Source organism: Dermacentor albipictus, chromosome 10 (assembly GCF_038994185.2).
Source record: "Dermacentor albipictus isolate Rhodes 1998 colony chromosome 10, USDA_Dalb.pri_finalv2, whole genome shotgun sequence".
Taxonomy (NCBI): domain Eukaryota; kingdom Metazoa; phylum Arthropoda; class Arachnida; order Ixodida; family Ixodidae; genus Dermacentor; species Dermacentor albipictus.
Genome location: NC_091830.1, coordinates 48,077,949 through 48,099,171, shown reverse-complemented (window position 1 = coordinate 48,099,171; position 21,223 = coordinate 48,077,949). Strand labels below are relative to the sequence as shown.

At 46.9% G+C, this 21,223-nt stretch overlaps 1 protein-coding gene across 1 annotated transcript; it reads left to right on the top strand.

The window, feature by feature from the left end:
• On the top strand, positions 1–21,223 carry LOC139050476 (b(0,+)-type amino acid transporter 1-like). Its single transcript, XM_070526905.1, has 7 exons — positions 1–278; positions 1,004–1,078; positions 8,688–8,789; positions 12,843–13,100; positions 15,240–15,365; positions 16,455–16,551; positions 20,348–21,223. The coding sequence occupies exons 1-7, from the start codon at positions 263–265 to the stop codon at positions 21,102–21,104; spliced, it is 1,431 nt and encodes a 476-aa protein (XP_070383006.1). The 5' UTR covers positions 1–262; the 3' UTR covers positions 21,105–21,223.

Sequence of the window (21,223 nt, the reverse complement as noted above, 5' to 3'; positions counted from 1 at the left end):
CCGCGCAGAATGCTTGATCATTCCAGTGTTCGGTACAAATGCTCTCACTCCTGAAGAGTTGGGACATCTAGGTACTGTCACTAATGCCGAAACTTCAGACGCTTTCCAGAGCCGCCACGCGCTTCTTGGAACATTGCAGAACGTGAAGGTCCTCGAGGATGGACTCACGTATGTGAGCGCTTTAGATTTAGATTAGATAGAAGGTCGAGCAGGTGTCGAGCGCGTTAAGCTGCGAGAAAGATTGCATCCATGATTTCGAAAGATGGCTGAGCGAGAAGGTAAGCAAATTTATTGCAGTTTGTTGCGCATATTTCGTTGCCATTATGGTAAAGCTTCTGACGCCTGAATTTCCGGAAAAAGTTTGTGGGACTACGCACCCATTCGTTATGCATGGGCAAATTAGGTTGCTGCAATATAATAACAGTCACAGAATTCCCAAAAATCCGCAATACATCCTTGCTAAATGAATTTTCAGAAGGAAATATGGATCGCGAAAGAGCAATGGTTTGCAGATGAGTTGACGGCGGGGCTAGTTTGCACGCTTACTTATTTGTTACTTAGGTCACAGGCAGTTTGTTACGTAGCAGTTTTAGCACTGAAAAAGTCTGCAAAAGGAAATTTTCAAAACAATTAAGTTTTGTTGAAATTGAAATGCTAAGAAGTATAAGTTCTCAGCATAGGCTCTACGATTCATTTCCTTGTTGAAAATATTTAACAACGATAGGCCCTCTGATATTGAGTGTGAAGTAAATAAATTATGTAAACACCAAGGGTAAGTCACCGAAGTGAGGATGAGATCATGTTGACTGCAAAGGACATTTGAATCTGCGTAGCACATTCTGCGTAGCAACCTTTGTGGCACATGCTCTGATTTTATAGCGTCATGTATCCGGAATATCAGGTTGCTCATGCTTCTTTCGTTGACCCCTTTGCGTGCGACAATACGAAAGCAGACATACAAAGCACCAGTCTTTTAGGAGTGAATGCATTGATTCTTTTTCAGGCTCTACTTACGGTCGCCTCAGAAGGGACATGGGCCTCTTCAGTGCTGTAGCGGTGGTAGTGGGAAACTGCGTCGGTGAGCACGTGAAATAATAGATGCCTATTTGTTCAGATATCGAACAATGGAATAAAAAATCGCCGCCGCATCTATTCTTTAGCACTGATTGGCGACTTTACCGCAATGAGTAATATGTATTACTTTATGTGCCTAGCTAGTGAGCGGTATGATTTATATATACAGGTCGGAAACACAGCGCAAAAAAATGACACAGGGACAAGCAGGAACACAGGACGAGGGCTAACTTTAAACAACAACAATTTTTGGGCTTAGTAGTCACATGACTGTTTTCCTCCTTCCCTTCAGTGTGTCTATTGCAGTGGCTTCCCAATGAGTATATATATACTCACCAGCTGCAATAAATCAATTGCTGAAAGTTAACGCTCGTCCTGTGTTCCTGCTTGTCCCTGTGTCATTTTTTGCGCTATGTTTCCGAGTCTGTATGTATCTCACCAACACGCCCAAACTTCTTCCCTGCTAAAATGGTTTTTATGTTATGATGAATAGTGAGATGAGTGTTGTGATGACTATAATGATAGAAGTAACGCGACGGAGCTGTGACACGTACAAATGCAGTGGGATGAATACTGTGAAGAGGCACATGGAACGACCGGACTCCTCCATCACACTTCCCTTCCTCTTTAATTGAAACACGGCAGCTACCCACTGGCACATATGAAGCAGCACATATCCGGTGGTTATGCGGCACTAAGTCTGTGCTGGTTTCAATGAACCTCTTCGAGGCCAACTTGGGTCCTTAGGTATGGGCCAGCAAATACGTGCTGCTATTTAATGAGCACCTGTGACGCCAACTAGGATAACAAGGCAAGCGCCGCCCTACAATGACGAAAAAGGTCGCTCCAATTTCTCCGATGCTGAGCGCAATCAGACGCACGTCACAAGGGTTCTAAGGACAGCAAGCTGACGCTTTCACAGGCTGTGCCAAAAAAGGGGCACTGAATATGGCCCACTTTTTAGTTAACCCCTTTCACGCCAACACGTTAGCGAGCTGCGACATGAATCCACTGGGTATGTGTCGCTTTTCAATGAATCCGTTGCCCACTTGGGTCACTGAGTATGTGCCACTTAGTGTGCGGCTAACGAGGGCGCAGTTCTCAGCGCTCGCAGGCACCGGCGCGCCACGCCTGTCGTATCGGAGGCCAGGCGCGGACTTCTCGGCGGCGCCGCTAGACGGCGTACGGTATCCGGAAAGAAGCGCGAGACAGGAGCCCGGTTGGCGCGCGACCACTCGCGCAGGCTTCGCGGTGGTGGCGCTCGATGGCGTCTGGTAGGGTATATGTAGTTGGGAAAGAGGGCAAGGAGTGCAAAATGGCCAGTCCAAATTTGAATGCTGAAAAAATAACAATATAGTCACAAGAGTCGAGAAAGAACTTGGCAAATGGCCAAGTAACGAGTGGGAATATAGCGAGCTTCTAAGTGTAATAAAGACAGAAATACGGAAAGACGAACAACATGTTCTTTGGAAAGGAAAAAAAAAAGGAACCGGGACGCTGGTGGAACAACGAGATGCGAGAAGCGATCGCCGAACGACAGAAAGCATCCCAAGAGCAGAGGCAGGCAAAAAACGCGCAGCTGCCGCACGACGACTAGCCAGTAAATGGGAAATATACCGGGAAAGAAAATCTACGGTTCAAATACTGGTGCAAGGAAAGCTAAAAGGTGAATGTGAACATTGGCTGTCAAAAATACGTGACAAAAAGAAGGACGCATCTAAAATATTTTGGAACTCCATAAAATTAAGCAGGAAGTTAACAACAATACAACAACATATCCTGGACGAAGAATAAAGCAAACTGGAAGGGGAAGCGGCTTTAGAATACATCTGAAAAATAACAGCCGAATCTTTCTGAGGCAGTGACGAGATTGTATTTGAAAAAGAAAGCATGAAAGAGAATCAGATAGACGGAAAAGGAGCTGGTGATCACAAATTTAAACTGGAAGAAAGGCGAAGAGAAAATTCGTAAGCGCACAGCCACAGGGCTAGACGAGGTTCCCGTTAGGCTGAATAATGAACTAGGACCAATAACAAAGGAAGCTCTGGTGAGAGCACTGGAAATTTTTTAAAAAGTTAGACGAATACCAGACATTTGGCGAAAAATTAGAATGATTTTAGTTTATAAAGGTAAGGGGGAGAAAGAATTCACTCCTATAGACCACTGACCCTTACTGCGGTAATATACAGGTTAGCAATCCAGGCAATTAAATTAAAGCTGCAAGCGTGGGCAGGGCATAATGGAATTTTGGGAGAACTTCAGAATGGCTTCAGAATAGGTAGGCGTTTGGCTAATAACTTGTTCTTACTCCGTGTATTGAAATATCAAGAGTAGAAAGCAGACCGCTATATGTGACCTTTCTAGACATTACAGGAGCGTATGACAACGTAGACCGCCACATTTAGTGGAATATTTTGGCAAGGAAAGGCTTAGGCGACGGTTGTATACAGCTTTTAAGAGAGATTTACGTAGAAAACACAATTTGCATTGAGTGGGAAGGGATGAGGAGCCAGAGAAAGTTGATATCAACAAGGGACTGAGGCAGGGGTGCCATTTATTCTCGCTGCTGTTTATGATGTACAGGGTCAGGATGGAAAATGCGCTAAAGGAAAGTAATGTCGGGTTTAATTCTCATACAAGCAGGCCGATACAGTAGTAGAGCAGCAGCTTCCAGGTTTGTTTTATGCGGACGACATTTTGTTGCTAGATAAAAAGCAAAGTGATATGGAACGTATAGCTGATATGAGTGGACAAGAAGGTGAGAATTTAGCTTTGAAATTTAGCGTTAGAAATCAGGTGTTGTGATATACAGGGTAAACAGTGAACAGACAGTGTCAATTCAGGGAAAGGAACGATCTCACGTAAAAGAACATAAATACCGCAATAATAACGAAGGCAATAGAGCCATGGAAAAGCAGGAAATAAACAATAACAGCAGAGGGGAAGAGAAATGCGGCCATAATGAAACAGAGAGCGTTATGGGGATGCAATAGTGCTCCGGGATATGTAGACAGGTTTAATGGTTCCAGGACTTGCACATGGAAACGCGGTTGTTTGCTTAGAATCAGCGGTAAAATCCAGACTTGATCTCTACCAAAGGTCAGTAGGACGCCTCGCATCGGCGATCACAGGAAAACTACAAATGAAATTGTGCAGGGTGATATGGGTTGGACAAGGTTTGAAGTGCGGGAAGCTCACAGTAAACTTGATTGTGAAGAACGGCAGTGCCTTTTCTCTGGATCAAAATTGCAAATATTGTGACCAGGTTTATTGTCCTCGTCAAGCTACAGCCAGAAACAGCTGCAGCAACAACAGCTCAGCTTGATCGGCGAACAGGCTGCGCGACACACGATGACAGCGCTTTTTAGCGTGCCGATCTTCTGGCCCCGAGGCATGCAGTGGTGACGGGACTTTCCCGTGCAATTTTTGTTCCTTACAATCGCCCCCCTCCCACCTCCCCTGATGAAAAAGGAGCCATCCTACCGGCCTACGGCGACGATGATACAATGGGCTCATAAGAAGCCTTGAGCTTGTCTACATGGGCAGTTTCACGCCCCCATGCGGCGGTGGTCACTTGGGGACGTGAGTGGTCCGACGATGCTGTTGACGGGCGAAGTTTGAGCAAAGATGTGATAAGAACCATGAAATTTCGACAGTAGTTTGAAAGAGAGGGTAGGTTTGGTAGGTGGGACCCAGAGCCATGCAATTGATTCTGTGAGCTTTTGGCGAGATTGGTCTGCGATAGTAAGCGGCCGGCCGAGCTGCCGACATTCCTCGTCATGCTTAGCGGCGGTGGAAACAGGAGTGCACCCTGAAGCATCTGAATAAAATGGAAAATTGTGTCGATAATACAGGAAAGTTCCCGTTCGTACGGAAGGAAAAAAAATTACCGACGATTACGTTACTTCCTAATGCGAAATTTGAGCGCAGCAAATAAGCTGTTTCACCTTTTCGATAGATTGAGGCAAAGAAATCGAGCAACACATGTATGCGCTATCACAGAATTTTTTTTTTATTTTTCACACGTATTCCTTTAACAAAGACTCCATTAACAGTTCTTGACAGTCATGAAGGAAGCTTTGTGGTCGGAGAAATAGACTGATATATGTTCGACTTGGTACACCAATGCTTGATTCTCAAAGACGAGATCTATACAAGTGCCTCGCGAGGTTGTCACAGCCGTGGGACGCGTTACGAGCGAGAGGAACGGGATGTTCTCCCGCATAAGTGTTAGGAAATTGCTGTTTGTCTTTATGTCAACATTAAAGTCCCCCACTACTAACATCGGTGTGGATCGATGGACGGTTAATGCGAGTTGCAGGAAGTGCACGACGTCTTTCGTGAGTGCGGTAGCGGACTCACGAAAGCGGTATCAGTCGGTCGCTGCTAGCGCTGGGGGGATGAAAGGGGGGCGGAGCTGGTTATGAGGCCGACGACAACGCGAAACCCAGGAACGGACGCCAAAGAGCCATTTGTGTAGCCAGCCCTCCTCCACAGTCTCTCCTCCACCCTTCCATCATCCTCCCTCGCCCGGAGAGCCGACAGCGCGCATGCGCGGCGGCGGAGCAGCGGCGCATGCGCGGCGGCGGAGCGCGGCGGCGGAGGCGAGCTGGTTACGAGGCTGACGCCGACGACGACGACGCCGACGACGACGCGAAACCCAGGAACGGACGCCAAAGAGCTGCGCTCTAAAATCTCCGTGCCCTTCCACTCTGTGAGGAAGCATGACCAGCGAACCAGTGTATGTGGGCCCCTTAATGGCGAACTGCACCTCCACCGCTGGTCGGCCCGGCATTGCACTATCTTCGGTATGGGCCCACGTATGGGGAATGCTTAACGTCTGCTTCACCTCCGCCGCGGGTCAATCTGGCATCGCACTATCTTCGGTATCGGCCCACGTATGGGGAGTGCTTAACGCTTGCTTCACCTCCACCGCGGGTCGGCCTGGCATCGCGCAATCTCCGGGATCTGCCCACGTATGGGGAGTTTTTTGCTTACAACGATACGAAAATTTCCTTGGACGGTAAAGCCCGGACCACACGTACGCTTGCGGACGCGCGCAAGCTCGCGTTCACGCGCCCACGCATGCGCAGATGGTGCGACATGGCTCGTACGCGTCGAAACGCGGCGTGAGCGCGGGGAACAGCTCCTCCCTGTTATCGCGCGCTTGGGTTGCCTCGCGTCTGCGCGCCTGGCTACGCACCTACGGCGCGGAACGTTCAACTCTCCGTGAAGCAGATTTATATCATGCAAGAAAGTGGTTCTTCTTTCCTTTATGCGCTGATCTAGCAGCTATAAAAATATGGCAATTAAGTTTATAGATATCGAAGCATTTTGAAACACTATCGATAACAAAGTACGAAGCGGCGCCTTCCGAGGCGTCCGTGAGTGAGCCCAGTGAGCGCGCGCTGTCGCGCGTCTGTGTGGATGCAAACCACCATTACTCGCGAGGCGCGGCAGGCGCTAGGCGCGCGAACGCGAGCTAGCGCGCGTCCGCAAGCGTACGTGTGGTCTCGGCTTTAAGGTATACAGCTTCATTGTAAAACGGAGAGGATCCGGTTGTGGCTTGTGGCTTGGCAGCATGGTTATTCTTTAATGACGATTCGGGCTGTACAGCCTTCTAATGGCTGAATGTGCTGCGTATTAGCGGTGTATAGTAAGAGACCTGAAAGCGGCGCCTTCAGTTTCCGAAGTCTGTGGCAGAGGCGGGCATGTTTTACCGTAATGGCGGCTGCTGTGTCTGCAAGCGCTAATGTATGTACTCCTTCGATGAACCCACCAGTCATTCTACCAGGAAAAATCGCTGGCCTTGAAAATTTCGCAGGGCACGCAGTTCTCGCATGCCGACCTGCGGTGACTAGTTTTCCTGGGGATGAGTGGCAGACTGACGCATCATGAGCGAAATGGAGTGGCGGCGAGCGGAAGGCGATCGACGACTGGTGAAAGCGGATTTGTTCGGCGGACACATGTAATTGAAAAGCGGATCCGGTGAAGAACAGCTTTGAAAATCTCTTGGCAGGTACTTGAAAGTCGGTTGCCAGAAACGAGCAGTAGGTGGCAACCGGCAGAAATGCGCTCCGTGGCGAACAATTCCGTAGGAGTAACAAATCATCTGGTCGTCTGGTGTGCGCCATGGATTTTGCACGATGGGATGCTGTGGCACTAAGCGGGCTGGAGACGGTGATGTTTACGTCGGTGTATGAAAGGGGCCACGGATCAGCATTTCGGGTGTCTCGGCGACCTACTATGCATAGCTGATTGGCTCCGCAACAAGAGTATTGAAAGGCAGGGGGGAATGAATTCAGTCACTTCATCCGGAATGACATGCTGCAGCAGGGGCGTCAACAACGAGCCCAGCGTCTTTTGTGTCAGAGGCACCAGGGAAAGTTGGTGGGCCAACTCATTGCTAACAAACTATTTAATCTGCGCCATCAGCAAAGACTTCTCGTCGGCAACCGTCAAGCCAGAGAAAGACTACCAATGAATTGCGCGGGGCGAGCAACAGCGTGCACAACTCATCATATCTCTGTGTGACGGTGCCCTACTTCGGACACAGTGCTGGAGTTCTTTGCCAACAGCATCTGAAAATCATCATCATCAATCCCCTTTAAAATATGCCTGATCTTGTCGCTTTCCGCCATTGGCCCATCGACACGCTCGCAGAGATCTACGAAATCCTCGATGTAAAGAATGAATGCATCGCGCCTCTGCTGCGCTCGTTCTCGCGAACATTGCTGGGCGCGAAGCCTGCAGAGTGCAGGCCGACCAAACACCTTCGAAAAGTTAGTCTTGGACGCCACCAAATCGATAGGTCGGGCTCGTGGTTGCGGCACCACAAGTTCGCAACGTCGCTGAGATACTATAAGGTTTTGTTCAGTTCCTTCGCATTGTCCCATTTGTGATTGCTCACGCTTTCATACTGGTCGAGCCAATCCTGCACGTCATGGTCTCCGATATCATTGAAGGTGGCAGAGCTGTCCTTACGTAATACGCTCGAGGAGGCCACGGCAGGCATGGTGGCTGTTGGACGTTGTGACAGGTCTTCCGCCATGACAGGAACGGATGACAGAGTCCTGCTTGGAAGTTCCAGGTTTCAAGGCGTACCACCCATCTACACCAAACGTGACGAGTTTTATTGGGTTCGTCAAGTGGCAGCCTGAAACACAGTGGCAGCGATGACAGCTAAGCTAGTTCTGCAAACTGGCAGCGTGACAAGCGATAGCCACAGAGCTTTCTAGCGTGCCAATCTCCTTTTGACCGGGAGACACGCGATGGTGACGGTACCTTCAATTGCCATTCTTGTTGCTGGCAATGTAGAATCTCTAAGTGCCTGCCGGATTTACTGAGTGCGTCCTGCGGCGTGAATTTTTGTAATGACAGTTAAAGAAACCTAATCAAGGGAACGTTAGCACCATGCACACACACTTCTTGGGCACATTTCCCTGTCTAGTGGCTTAGAGGCGCGTTAACCTGGTAGTAATATGACAAGATATTTGAAATTAGTTTTATCTAAATGTTTGTACGTAACTAACGCTGCGTGTAAATAAAAATTATCCGTAGGTTACAACATGCTAGAGAATACTGCTTTCTCCAATAATAAAAAAAAACTGCAGGAGCTGGAATCTTCATCACACCGAGCATTGTGTATCGAGAGGCAGGATCTGTCGGCGTCGACCTTCTCATTTGGGTAGCTGCAGGGGTGGGCTCTCTCATTCGTAAGTACACTTATTGATACTGTGGAAGCTGTGTCGTTTCGAGGTACTTCCGTTTTATTATGTGCATTTGTGGCATACATTATACTGCGGTTCATTTGGCGCACATATTAAAGTGTTTGGATTAATAAATACTTTGTTTAGCACAACACAACGGACACATGAAAGACGACAGGACAAGGCGCTAATCTCAGCTGACATCATTTTATTGCGTCACTCATTTATTGACAGCAGAAACTAGAGGAACATGCGTAGTGAGCACCATGTGCAAGACCGAACCATGACCTGGTTTGAAAATATGCTTTTTATTCAGAAAAATGGTGTGTGTACTGGTTCATGTCTGGCGCCAGCTCTTTGGAATATTTTTTATCGTTTGTCGACCGTGCTCATAAGAGTGCTTGAAACAATACTCGGTTCATATTTTATGACGATTTTCTTGTTGTGATAAAATAGACTAACAAAGAATGCTCCGTTACGGTTGCTGACATTTTAACTGTGTTCAGTGGCAATGGCAAAGGTTTAATATAACACATGAGCTATCTAGGGACGGTGAACTCCACTTTTCAAATTAGCAGCTATCCTTAGAAACAGGTCACGCCTGCTGGATGTACTCGCCACGTGCACGTAAGGAAATTTTACCTGATGCGTTTGCGCACTCAAAGATTGTGAAACGCGCCGTTGCTTTGATTTGTCTAGAATATTCGTTAATGAATTAAATTTTGTCATCACTCTGCGAACCAGAGTTTAATTGTACAGGTAAATAGGCTGCAGGCTGCGGGTTATCCAACTGTGATGGTGACGTCAGTCTCAGAGGTATTGCTTCAGAAACTGAAAGGGCAGCGGCACAAAAGCAACTGTGTTACACAAAAGAAGAGGCCTGAAGTTGTGCCGTATCGCCATATAGACTGGCTCACAATCTAAAGAATATCGCCACTAGAGTCCAAATTCCGGTTGTGTTTTCTGCTCCTCAGAAACTGTCGATGATGTGCCGACGTACTTCAAAAACAAATAAAAAAAACAGATTGTGAAAAGAACCACGAAGTTCGTAGATTGCTGCGTCGGTGCGGTATATAAGGTTCCGTTGTCATGTGGCAAAGTGTATGTAGTGAATGAGAAGAAAGGGGGTTAACCGAGGGGCCCGATTTTTATTAGTCTTATCATAAGAAGCCAACAAACACTGACACCAAGGACAACATAGGGGAAATTACTTGTGCTTAATAAATGAAATAAAGGAACGATACAGTAATGGAAATTAAACTGGATGAAAACAGACGTTCCACGTCCGCCGCCAAGGTGTGTGAGTGGTGGCGCTGGCTAACACTCCCAGGGTTCTACTAGGACACATAAATACCCAAGAAAGTGGATGGGAAAATGACGCGCGGTAGCTCAATTGGTAGAGCATCACACGCGAAATGCGAAGGTTGTGGGTTCGGTTCCCACCTGCGGCAAGTTGTTTTTTCATCCACTTTAATTTCCGTTACTGTATCGTTCCTTTATTTCATTTATTAAGCACAAGTAATTTCCCCTACGTTGTCCTTGGTGTCAGTGTTTGTTGGCTTCTTATGATAAGACTAATAAAAATCGGGCCCCTCGGTTAACCCCCTTTCTTCTCGTTCACTACATAACGAGGGTCTCGAATCCGGCAACACTGATGCCTTCAGGTAGCATATGTGGGTTTATTGACCAGTTGCCTTCACCTTAAAAGATCACGTTCTCGTGACGCCTGCTGCAAAACAGACGTTCCACGTCCGCCGCCAAGGTCTGTGAGTGGTGGCGCTGGCTAACACCCCCAGAGTTCTACTAGAGCACATAAATACCCAAGAAAGTGGATGGGAAAACGACGCCGCGGTAGCTCAATTGGTAGAGCATCGCACGCGAAATGCGAAGGTTGTGGGTTCGGTTCCCACCTACGGCAAGTTGTTTTTTCATCCACTTTAATTTCCATTACTGTATCGTTACTTTATTTCATTTATTAAGCACAAGTAATTTCCCCTATGTTGTCCTTGGTGTCAGCGTTTGTTGGCTTCTTATGATAAAAGTGTATGTAGGGCAGTCAGACCGCTGCGCTAACGACCGCCTTAGAGAACATGAGCGATCCGTACCAAGAGGCACAGGTTCCCATTTCGCTTAACATTGTAAAATATGCAAGTGCAAAGCATGTTTCGGGATACTACAGTTTTGAAAAATAGCCATGATACCACCACCCGAGAGTTATCGGAAGCATTCTTCATACAGTCATTGGGGTCGCAGGGCATTAGTGTGCCTTCTTTAACTTTGTACAGTGCTGAATATGGTTTCTTAGATTCTGTAGCATGAGTGCGCTCTTGTGATCGGATGTTGGTGGTTCCTGCACATGTTGCTCACTGCGCATGTTCCTCTAGTTTCTGCTGTCTATAAAGGTGGGACTCAATGAAAAGATGTCAGTAGAGAGTGGCGCCTTGTCCTGGTCGTTTTTCTTGGATCACTTTTGCGCTAAACAAAGTAATTATGGATTCGAACCAACTAGCCCGCCAATGCATTGTGCTGAACTATGTTCGGATTAAAATTTGATGGAAGAAGTTGTCCTTCTGCAGTGACCATAAACAGGCTGATGGTGAAAACAATATTTTTGATGATTCCGAAAAATTGAAGCTTAATACAGTAAACACTATTCGAAAGCTGTATATGAAGAACTACAACTAGAAGAATTAGTGTGAATAATTCTATTAATGTACATATTTGAAGCGAGCTTTTATTCGCGGTGACGCTCATTCTAGCAGTAGCTTCAACGTCTATTCTGTTATTGTAAATATAATGTTATTTTAACGCGATAGCGTTAAGGAGCTCGTGTCGCAGAAAAGCCGGTGTCGTCGGCGTCGGTGTCGGCGTCGGGTGTCGGCGTCGGCGTCAGCGTTTTGCGGCGTTGACCGTGAGCGATAAATCATGGCAGGCACTCCATAAATAAAAAGCAACTTCTAAGATGGTCTGGGTGGGAATCGAACCAGGGTCTCCGGAGTGTGAGACGGAGACGCTACCACTCAGCCACGATTTCGATGCTTCCAAAAGGTACAAACGCGCCTCTAGTGAATGCGGTGTTGCCTTCGAAACGAGCCGTGGAAAGTTATACTGTGGTGTATATAGGTAATTATGAACATGTAACTTACAGAAGTCGCAATTACACGAGTAGCGAAGTGCGTTTCGCTGCATTTCTTCTGCGCTTTCCGCACACGGAGAGCCATCTTGCGGCAAACACAGAAGAGCCCCTCCTCTCCATGTACGGCGCTGCCCCGACAGATGGCGCGCCACGCGCGCATTGGAGCTGTCGCGGTTCGGACTCTCTCCCCTGACAACGCTTCGCCTCGCTCCCTCCGCAGAATCAAGCGTCCTTCCTTTCTTTAGATCACTATCTCTCTATCTCTCTGCCCGTGCCGATCACGGCGTTTGGCTGGCGTGCATCATTTCCCCCTCCGGGATACCGAGTTCTTTGGTTCGCTCCGCTTGCTCAGGCGCACGTTTCGTTGCTGCGCCGAACGCCGCGTTGCTCGACCATATGGCTCGACGCTCACCGCGTCTGATGCGGGGCGCCTCGTAAGTGATGGCTGCCCTGTAGCCCATTCTCTTACACCCATTGGCGGGTCGACGGGAACGCTATCGCGTTCCACTCTTGAAGGCGAAGCTTAAGCGTCTTCCAATTTTTCTTTGCCACGTTCTTGCTCTTAGGGTCACCTATATATAGCTTTGTGTCCAAATCTATGCCCCAGATGCGGAATCCTTCAAATAATAGATACTAATATGCTATGCTATGTAATGCTTTGCTTTGCTATGCTAGGCTATGCTTTTGCGGACTGCACCCACCGGAAGCGGCGCCGGTGCCGTAGACATGTGAACGCCGTTTATCGGAAGCCATCTATTCAGCTTTGTGTCGTCATCTTCTTAACTGCCCCCTGTGTTGATTTCTATTTTGATAATTTATTACCGTGCCTGTGAGGTGTTCTCTCTCCTGCAAAACACGAGCGCGAACGCGTACGAGGTGCACAAGCTTCCGCATCTGGTTGTTCGTACGCTTTGAACTTCCAGACGGACTTTGCATCGCCGAAATGGGCACGATGCTGCCATCGGCTGGTGGCCCCTACGAGTACCTGAAGGTTGCCGTCGAGTCCCTAGGAAAAACAGGAGACGTGATTTGTTTCCTCTACTGCTGGTGCTTCGTCGTGGCTGACCCCATGGGGGCGGCGCTGCACGCATTGACCTTCACAAGTTACTTGCTCGGGCTCGTCTATGGAACCTGCACTCCACCGCATTTGGTGACCGCTTTGGTTACTATTGCGGCAATCGGTGAGTAAGTCGCAAGATGCCGATTGATCCTGGTGTTAAATGTGCAAAACGTAGAGGGGACACGGGGCGAGAAGACGACACCACAAGCGCTGTGGTGTCGTCTTCTAGCCCCGTGTCGCGTCTACGTTTCGCGCTGTTAACACCACGATGGAAAACCAACCAGCCCAAGCTGCTATTTTACGCCTATTGAGCAGCTCTCTGCGCAAGAGTTGTCTGATGTCTGCTATCGTTCGCATTAGGTGTCCAAAACAGATGCACGTTATGGCTTTCCGGCTTATGAATAAGTAAACATCAATGTCATGCGAGCCTAACAAGTCATGAGACACAAATGTGATCTCGTCCAGTATCTGTAGTTAACATTCCTGCAAATGACATCATTAGTAACCACGAAGAATACTTGAATATCGCTGCTTCCGCTGGTAATTTTATACATAAAGCGCACATTGCTGAATTTGTCGCATTCGTTGTTCAAACATTCTTGAACCATTTGGGATACGTGTCTGAATAAATTCTGCGATTTTACGCGCCAAAAACCACGATTTGATTATGAGGCACGCCGTAGTGGGGGACTCAAGATTATGAACCCCAGGGGGCGTATTTGCATTTCGCCCCCATCGAAATGCGGCCGCCACGGCCGGGATTCGATCCCGCGACGTCGTGCTGAGCAGCGCAACAGGATAGCCGCTTAGCCACCGTGGCAGGTCTATATTGCACGCATGTCCATCATTAGGCAGCCACGAATGCCAGCCAGGTCTAATTATGTCGAAGAAACATTGCTTGCTGGAATTGATACCCTAACTTTGAAATTGGCGAAGAGGTAAAAGAAAAAACAAAGGCACAGGAAAGTGGGCTTAGCGCCAGTGGGAGCGAAACCCACAACCTTTAGCAACGTGTGTGATCTAGTTGAAAACCTAGGCTATGACGGGATGATTAAATGAATATAAACCAATAAAAGTAATATACTTCTAATTTATAGACTACTTACGTAAAAGGTTTTGGCGACAAACTTGGTTGAACAATATCGATGATGTGATGACTGGTGCACGGAGGTGCATGGAGTTCGAAAAACTTAGGCATTCGTTTCCTTCAAGATTTCGCAGCTTTATCAAGCAATGAATCTTTCCTTTATGCAACAACCTCTGCTCCCGAAAGGGGCCCAGTAAGGAAATTATACTAAACGTTAAAAATAACTGAGATAAAATCATTACTAGCGACAGTTTTTCACTGAGACGCGTTTTAATACAGAATGTCTTTCTGTGTAAGTTACCCCTCCCCTCTCGCCCACTTTTCCGTATCGGATAGTTTTCTAGCCGCTTTCTTGCGCCAGTCCACGAGATGACACAGTCTAAATAAAGTGCGCCGTGACCGAAGATAGATCTGGTACCGTGGTACTACAATGCGGTGCCAGTGTGTCGTAAAGGTAGTTTCGGCATCAGTGGTAGCGATGGTATGGGGAGCGTTCTCGCATTTTTTCCTTCGTGAAAGCTCACGTTTCCAGACGTTTCCGTTGAGACACTACGCGTTTTGCCAAAGAACGCAGATGCTGCGGGCCTTTCACAATAAATTATATGGTTCGTAGAGCGCGTGTTCACTCTCAATTCATGCATGAAGACATTGTTTTTCATCGACGTCAATGAGAGGCTGAATCACCTTCCGCCTCTGGACGTCTTGAGAGCCGGCGTAAGGGGCGGTAACTTGTGCATTCCGGCTTGAAAAATTATGTGATTTCGAACACACGTAATTGTGATCTTGTGGCTCTTTTGATGAGCACAATAGACTGTGACCTGCTAACAACGCCAAATACATTTTTCTGTTTACAATGAAAGCAAAACGGACAGAACAAGCGGTATCTACAATAGTGATGCCAGGTTACGCAACATTCTCGTAACATTACTGCCCAATATGCCCGACACAACAGATGAGATTTATGAGGGGCATGAATTTTCGGAAGGCAATGTGCTACCCTTACTGACACCGATCCCCGGATGTTTTATTAAAGTGAGTAGGGTATGTCTAGGAGAGTTTACACCGAGCTGTCCCACTAATGTAACAAAAGCTAATCATTAAACTTCCCGAATGGTACTTGTGGCTTGGGCCAGGAGCCATGAATTCAAAGTCAGCAAATATTCTTTTTTGCAGAACTGGCAGCTGTAGTCAACGTTTTTTCGCTGCGGATGTCGATGAAATTGCAGAACTATATATTTATTTTGAAGCTTGGAGTATTGATTGCCATCATTGGAACGGGCATCGTGTGGGCCTTTCAAGGTAAGCACGCAACTGCTATACCAATGTGTGGTTATTACTTCAAGGGACCTATATTCAAACGCTTATACGAAGAAGACGTGAAGCGACAATAACGGGGAAAATGTTTTGAGATGTATCAGAAAACAAAGTATTATAGTACCGAAAAGGCCGCTTTTATCGTCTGCGGAGGCTCCGTAAGCCAGAAAAAGACGCAGAAGCGAAAGACGGATGGTGACGCCCCCTAAAAGTTCTTGCTCTAGCACTCTGTGACGTCAAAGTCCGGGACGTCAAAGCCCGGGCTAGATGGTTCGGGATTAGCTAAATGTTTGTTAGGAGAGACAGATTGTATAGTATTTTAAGAGAGCCAGAGTTAGAACTTATCAAGTTTCACGAACGTTTAGGGCACCACAAGCGTCCAGACACGTACAAAGGACACGAAACTGTAAGGCAGTTGTTGGCTCTAGGGTTGTGGAGCAGAATTTAAGAAAGCGCAAGTTGTACCTTAATTTTTCCCCTCTGGAAATGAAGCTCTTACGGCTAAATTAACGAAATAGGCTATATGGATAGGAGAATTTATGTGTCGCAAGTCATCCTATGTTCCTCTAGTGTTCTTTTAACGTTTTGTCAAGAGAATTCCCAAACCTAAATTCCATAAATGCAAGTTAAAATAGCAAAAATGCTGATAGTAGTGTCAGCTGGCATAATTTTGTCTTTTAAGAGATACGCTTTATAGAAAAAGCAAGTCCCTTGGCCCTCCCCACGAAATAAAATGTAGGTCCTCTTGAGCATCTCAGCGAGTTGGAAGATGCTTGAGGCTGTTTATATTATTTAAAAAAAGAACACTTCTGGCACGTCCGCTCACACAAGAACACTCAGAAGCGGTATTAACCCTTGGTCAGGAGCGTTATTGTCAAGGAACTGTATATTTGTTGTCACGTGTCGTCCTAGAAGGTAGTGAAGGTTTTGTGCGTTCTGAACTGAATATCCTGTTTTACTATTTTGAATGTGACAATTACAGTAATTCTTTGATGTATAGATTAAACTGTTGAAAGAATACTGGCGCTGGCTATAGGCTAGTGCAAGTCTTTGCTGATCGAGATTTCTGTCCAGTGCCGCGTCTGCTAGAGAAGTTCTCATTCAGCGGACGAACGACACCGAGGGGAGTCGTGGAAGCCTTCGCGGTGGCGATGTTCAACGGTGCCGGAAGGTAACGGTAACGCGCATAAAATTTTCTGCCTAATAAAAAAAAGTACCTTTATTTTCGCAAATTCGTAGATGTACACCAATCTGACCAAGCCATACATGAAAGACAGCAAAGCTCTATAATGAGACCTCTCACTAGAGGTTCGGCTTTGCGCACTGCCCGAATTATTACGAATCACCGCGGCAGCTTAGTGTATGTGGCGTTGTGCCGCTGAATGCAACAGATAAAAGAAAGGAAACAAAGAAACTCTCGTGTACTTAGATTTAGGTGCACGTTAAAGAAGGCCAAGTGATCCCCCTGATAATTTTCGTGATACATAAATCACCGGCAATCATCAACTCCTTCTCTGCCGCCTAGGCCACGCACTGCGATAGAGACTATGAAGGACAAGGCCAGCATGAAGACCACATCTGCCGAAGCTTAGCCGGCTCTACGAAAACGACAGCAATCACCAACAGAATAAAGAAAACATTTCATGGACAACCCCCGGCGTCTACTGCCGGTGATTTATTCGACCAGGACAGGCAAATGGCTGTAATGCTATAATCGCTAATTAAGACGATGCGAATGATACTGAACAAGCTGCAAACACCAGCAAATCGAATTGCTCTGTACTGGATGCCCTAAATCCAGTGCTTGCTAGCAATATACAAGCAACATGGCTCGGCCAATAGTCTCCTGCTGCACTGAAGTTAATTGTGTGTCGAACGAATAACGGAATGGCCAGAAGTCTCAGGACACGTATGTCAGACTTTCGCCAATTTGTTTGCGCATATTGTTTCCCCATACTGGTCATTTGCGAACCCAATACTTCGACTTAACTTAAACTGTCTTAACTAATCTTTCGTCTCGTTCACATGTGGTGTGTGCAGCAAAGTTATCCTTTACATCCGCATAAACATTACATATGTCGTCCACATGGTAGAGCCTCACAATTACAATCAATATATCTGTCTGCAAGTCAAAAAGAAGGCTGTGCCATTCAAACTTATTGGAGCCTGCATGTTCCCAGCGGATCACTTTGACGGGAAAAGGCTGAAGAAAGTACTGCTAATGACCAGTGGACCTGGATTATCACAGGCGTCTTCCACGCACATCAATAACTGTGCGGAGGCACCAAGTTTGGCTCCATAGGCCGGAGTCTTTCGGCTTTTGCTGCCGAACATGATATGTGCAATGGGAATAAAGGCAGACATACGTATCTTCAGGGGTGCCACCTATAATAGCTGCTTGGACTTGACTTCAGTGTCATGACACTTCACCTCGAGCGTCCAACGGATTATGGACATGAAGACACACGGAATTGGCAATATTCCGACACACATAAAGATAAGTGGAGTTCAGTATGATCAGCCTTATTTCTGCAGGGGTTCTTTCGACAGCCTCAAGTGAACCTTGTTATTCACAGAATTACAAAGAGGGCGACTCATCCACCCCGGTTCTGAAGCAACTGACGTGTTACTATTGCAAAAGACATATCATGACCACGTACGTAGGTACATATATACCATTGATTCTATTTCACCTACCAGCACAGTTGCCGATTTCGCCATTCCAGCCAAGCGGGGGCAGAACATAGAGGCCTCCGTGCACATAAAATACATAATCAATGAACCAGCACAGAAATGGGTCATATTTTGTAACTCTAAGGCAGCTCTTCACTGCATCAATCCGCCCTAGATCACAGAACATAGGAGCAGATAATATTCGGCATTGGGCAATACGTCACCATGCTGTGGAAAGAGGGCACAACGTAATCTTTCAGTAGATTCCTGCTCACTGTGGTGTAGCCGGCGACGATATTGCTGACCGCGCTGCCCGGTCTGCCCACGAAGACACCCAGACGCGTCCAATACATTTGGTGAAGGCGGACGCTGCCAGGGAATTTCGTGAGCTTACACGCAAGAAGGCACAAACTTTGTGGAGTTCAAGTGCCTTCCATTTCTGACTGGATAATCTGGACCCCTTGCTGCTGCTATAATCGCTATCTAGCCTGCCCCACGGCGAAGCAATCTAGCTGTACTGCTCGTGAATGGGAGTGGCGTTTAGGAAAGCTTACTCTTGCGGGAATGGCCGGTAGCCCAACGTGCGACGCATTTGGGTGCGAGGAAACCATCCAGAACCTATTGTGTACCTGTTGGCTCTACGACGTAAAACACCTCTCTATCTGGACAACTTTGAACCGGCTGGGCTTGAGACCGTTCTCCGAGTCAAAGATACTCGGGCCGTGGTGACATCTGTCACTGGAACAAAAAAACAATTCGTGCATTAGTACAGTACTTGGAGCACACCGGCTTGAGAGCTCGTTTATAGTGCTTCTCTGCATCCTCCCACGTACACTTAGTGATCACTCCCTTGGTATTTTTCTGTTTACCTTACCCCTTTCCATTACCCAGCGTTTAGGATAAAAAAGTGAACGCTCACCTGTCGGACCTCCCTGCCTTTCCCTCTTCTCGAATTCTTTCTCTCAGGAAGTGCTCCAGATTTTTACAAATGTTTAGAACACAATCATCAGTTATAGAGAACCATTCTAAAGTCCCCTCTACCTAATTTCGGCCCTGGCCACTCCCGCTTTTCAGCATTTTCGTTCTGTTTCGCGCATCAGTGTGGCGGCTTCATATGCTATTCAAGAGAACAGACTGGTGGGATAGTTGGTACTGCATTACTTAAGGCAGAGCGCAAAACAGCATGTAGGACAACAGAAGGGAACGAGCACACAGCGCTACTAACAAATGAATTTTATTGTGCATGGTTACTCCATATATACCATAGTACAACATGAAGAATGAATGCAACATGAATCGTTGCGCATTGAGTCAAACAACTGCAGCAACGGCTTTCTTCCGCTTTGTTCAGAAACTTTTTCAGTGTAAAAAAAAAAAAAAAAAAAAAACCTGTGCCTCATAATCAGAAAGTGGTTTTGGCACGTAAAACCCCAAATATTATTATTAAGAAAAAAACCACCGTCGCAATGGCTGCTCGCTCTGCACGGCTTTTACTGGCTTCTTGATTATATAAGTCGAGATCATCAGGTGGCACGCACATCGCAAAACTGACATATTTACCGAAACGCACAGAAACTGTACAGTATCTTGTTGTATAGCCGGCGTCAAGGCTTTACGAACCAGGGGATTACAAAAACTAATTTCCGAGCAGTTTGGGGCCATCATCAGTAAAACCATGCAACTCTATGTTGTTCGCAATTATCAGCGCATACTTAGAGATTCGAATATCAAGATGCTTGCAGAAACTGCCGAAATATACAGGGTTATCTTTATCTAGCTGCCAGGAAAGTATGAAGGCCAACCGCAGTTAGCGCATGCAGCACTACTGTGAAATGAACCTGATATTATTGGTTATCAGAACATTGACTCAAACAAGAAATTACGGCAAAGCTGCCGAACTATAAATAACGTTACAGGACGTTCTTTCTCTCTGAGGGGCTTCGTGCTTTAGGCAGTTTCCTGCTTCTAGAAATCATGCAGCAACTAGCATGGCAAAAATTATTCTTAAAGTCTGATATGAACATTACTGGACACGCTACTGCCAAAAAAAGAAAGATGCAAATTGCTCGCCATATGACATGAAGGATCTTATTTTGAGTTTTTAAGGTAAAAAACCTTGCAAGCATTTAAAGATTTGTAATGATTACATTGTAATAAGTCGTAAACACAAAAAGAGTGGGACAAAGGGAAAACTCCATCCTCGCTCCTGCTCTGCTGTGTGTACGCTCTTTCCGTACTATGATCTGCATGCGTTGCTAAGGAACTGCATGTTCTATTTTTACAAACTTGTGCAGTACGCCGATCTGCTGCATGGCCGAGGAGATGTCGGACCCCTGCCGAACAATCCCAAGGGCTCTTTTGGGTGGGCTTTTCCTCGTTACTGGTCTGCACGTGTTCACCAATATGGCCTACTTCGTGGTCCTGGATCCGGGGAGTTTGAACGCCACTGTAGCGACAGCCGCCACGTTTACACGACTCACGTGGGGAACTGCGGGACAATTCCTGGTGCCAGTCATCGTTTGCGTCTGTACGTTTGGGACGATGAGTTGCGCCTGCTTGACCAACGTTCGTCTCTTCATGGCATCCGCACGAAACAAGCATATGCCCGAAGTTTTCTCGCTGATATCAACGAAGACTTCACTTCCAGTGGTTTCCATATTCTGCAGGACGTGTATTGCGGTGGCATTCACCTTGACGGGCTCGGTGGGATTCCTTGCCAAAGGCTTTATGGCAGTTGTTTCTGTGATGAATGTCATGTCTATTTTAGCCATGCTCAAGCTACGCAGGACCCTCAAGGACACATCAAGAGGCATCAGAGTTCCAACGCTCGTCATATGTATAAACCTTGCCATCTTGTTGACCCTCGTGATCACCCCATTCCTGGGAAGAAGTCATATCACGGAGTATTTCGTGACATTTGGAACCATGCTGCTCGGTTTCCCAGCGTACTTCCTTTTCTGCGCATTGAGTCAAACAACTGCAGCAACGGCTTTCTTCCGCTTTGTTCAGAAACTTTTTCAGTGTGTACCGTGCGTTCCCTACAGGAGATAATATGTGGCACCAATAAATGCAGCCGCATTTACTTACTAGTAATACTGATTGTTGTGCGGTGCTCTCACGAGAGGCGTGCTATCTGTCCCGACCGTCGAAACAGAACCCGAAACTAAGCT

Excerpts from the sequence above, each read along its gene's own strand:
- LOC139050476 (XM_070526905.1), top strand. Across the intron at positions 13,101-15,239 it reads GGTTACTATTGCGGCAATCG|AACTGGCAGCTGTAGTCAAC; the intron begins GTGAGTAAGTCG and ends TCTTTTTTGCAG. Across the intron at positions 16,552-20,347 it reads ATGTTCAACGGTGCCGGAAG|TACGCCGATCTGCTGCATGG; the intron begins GTAACGGTAACG and ends AAACTTGTGCAG.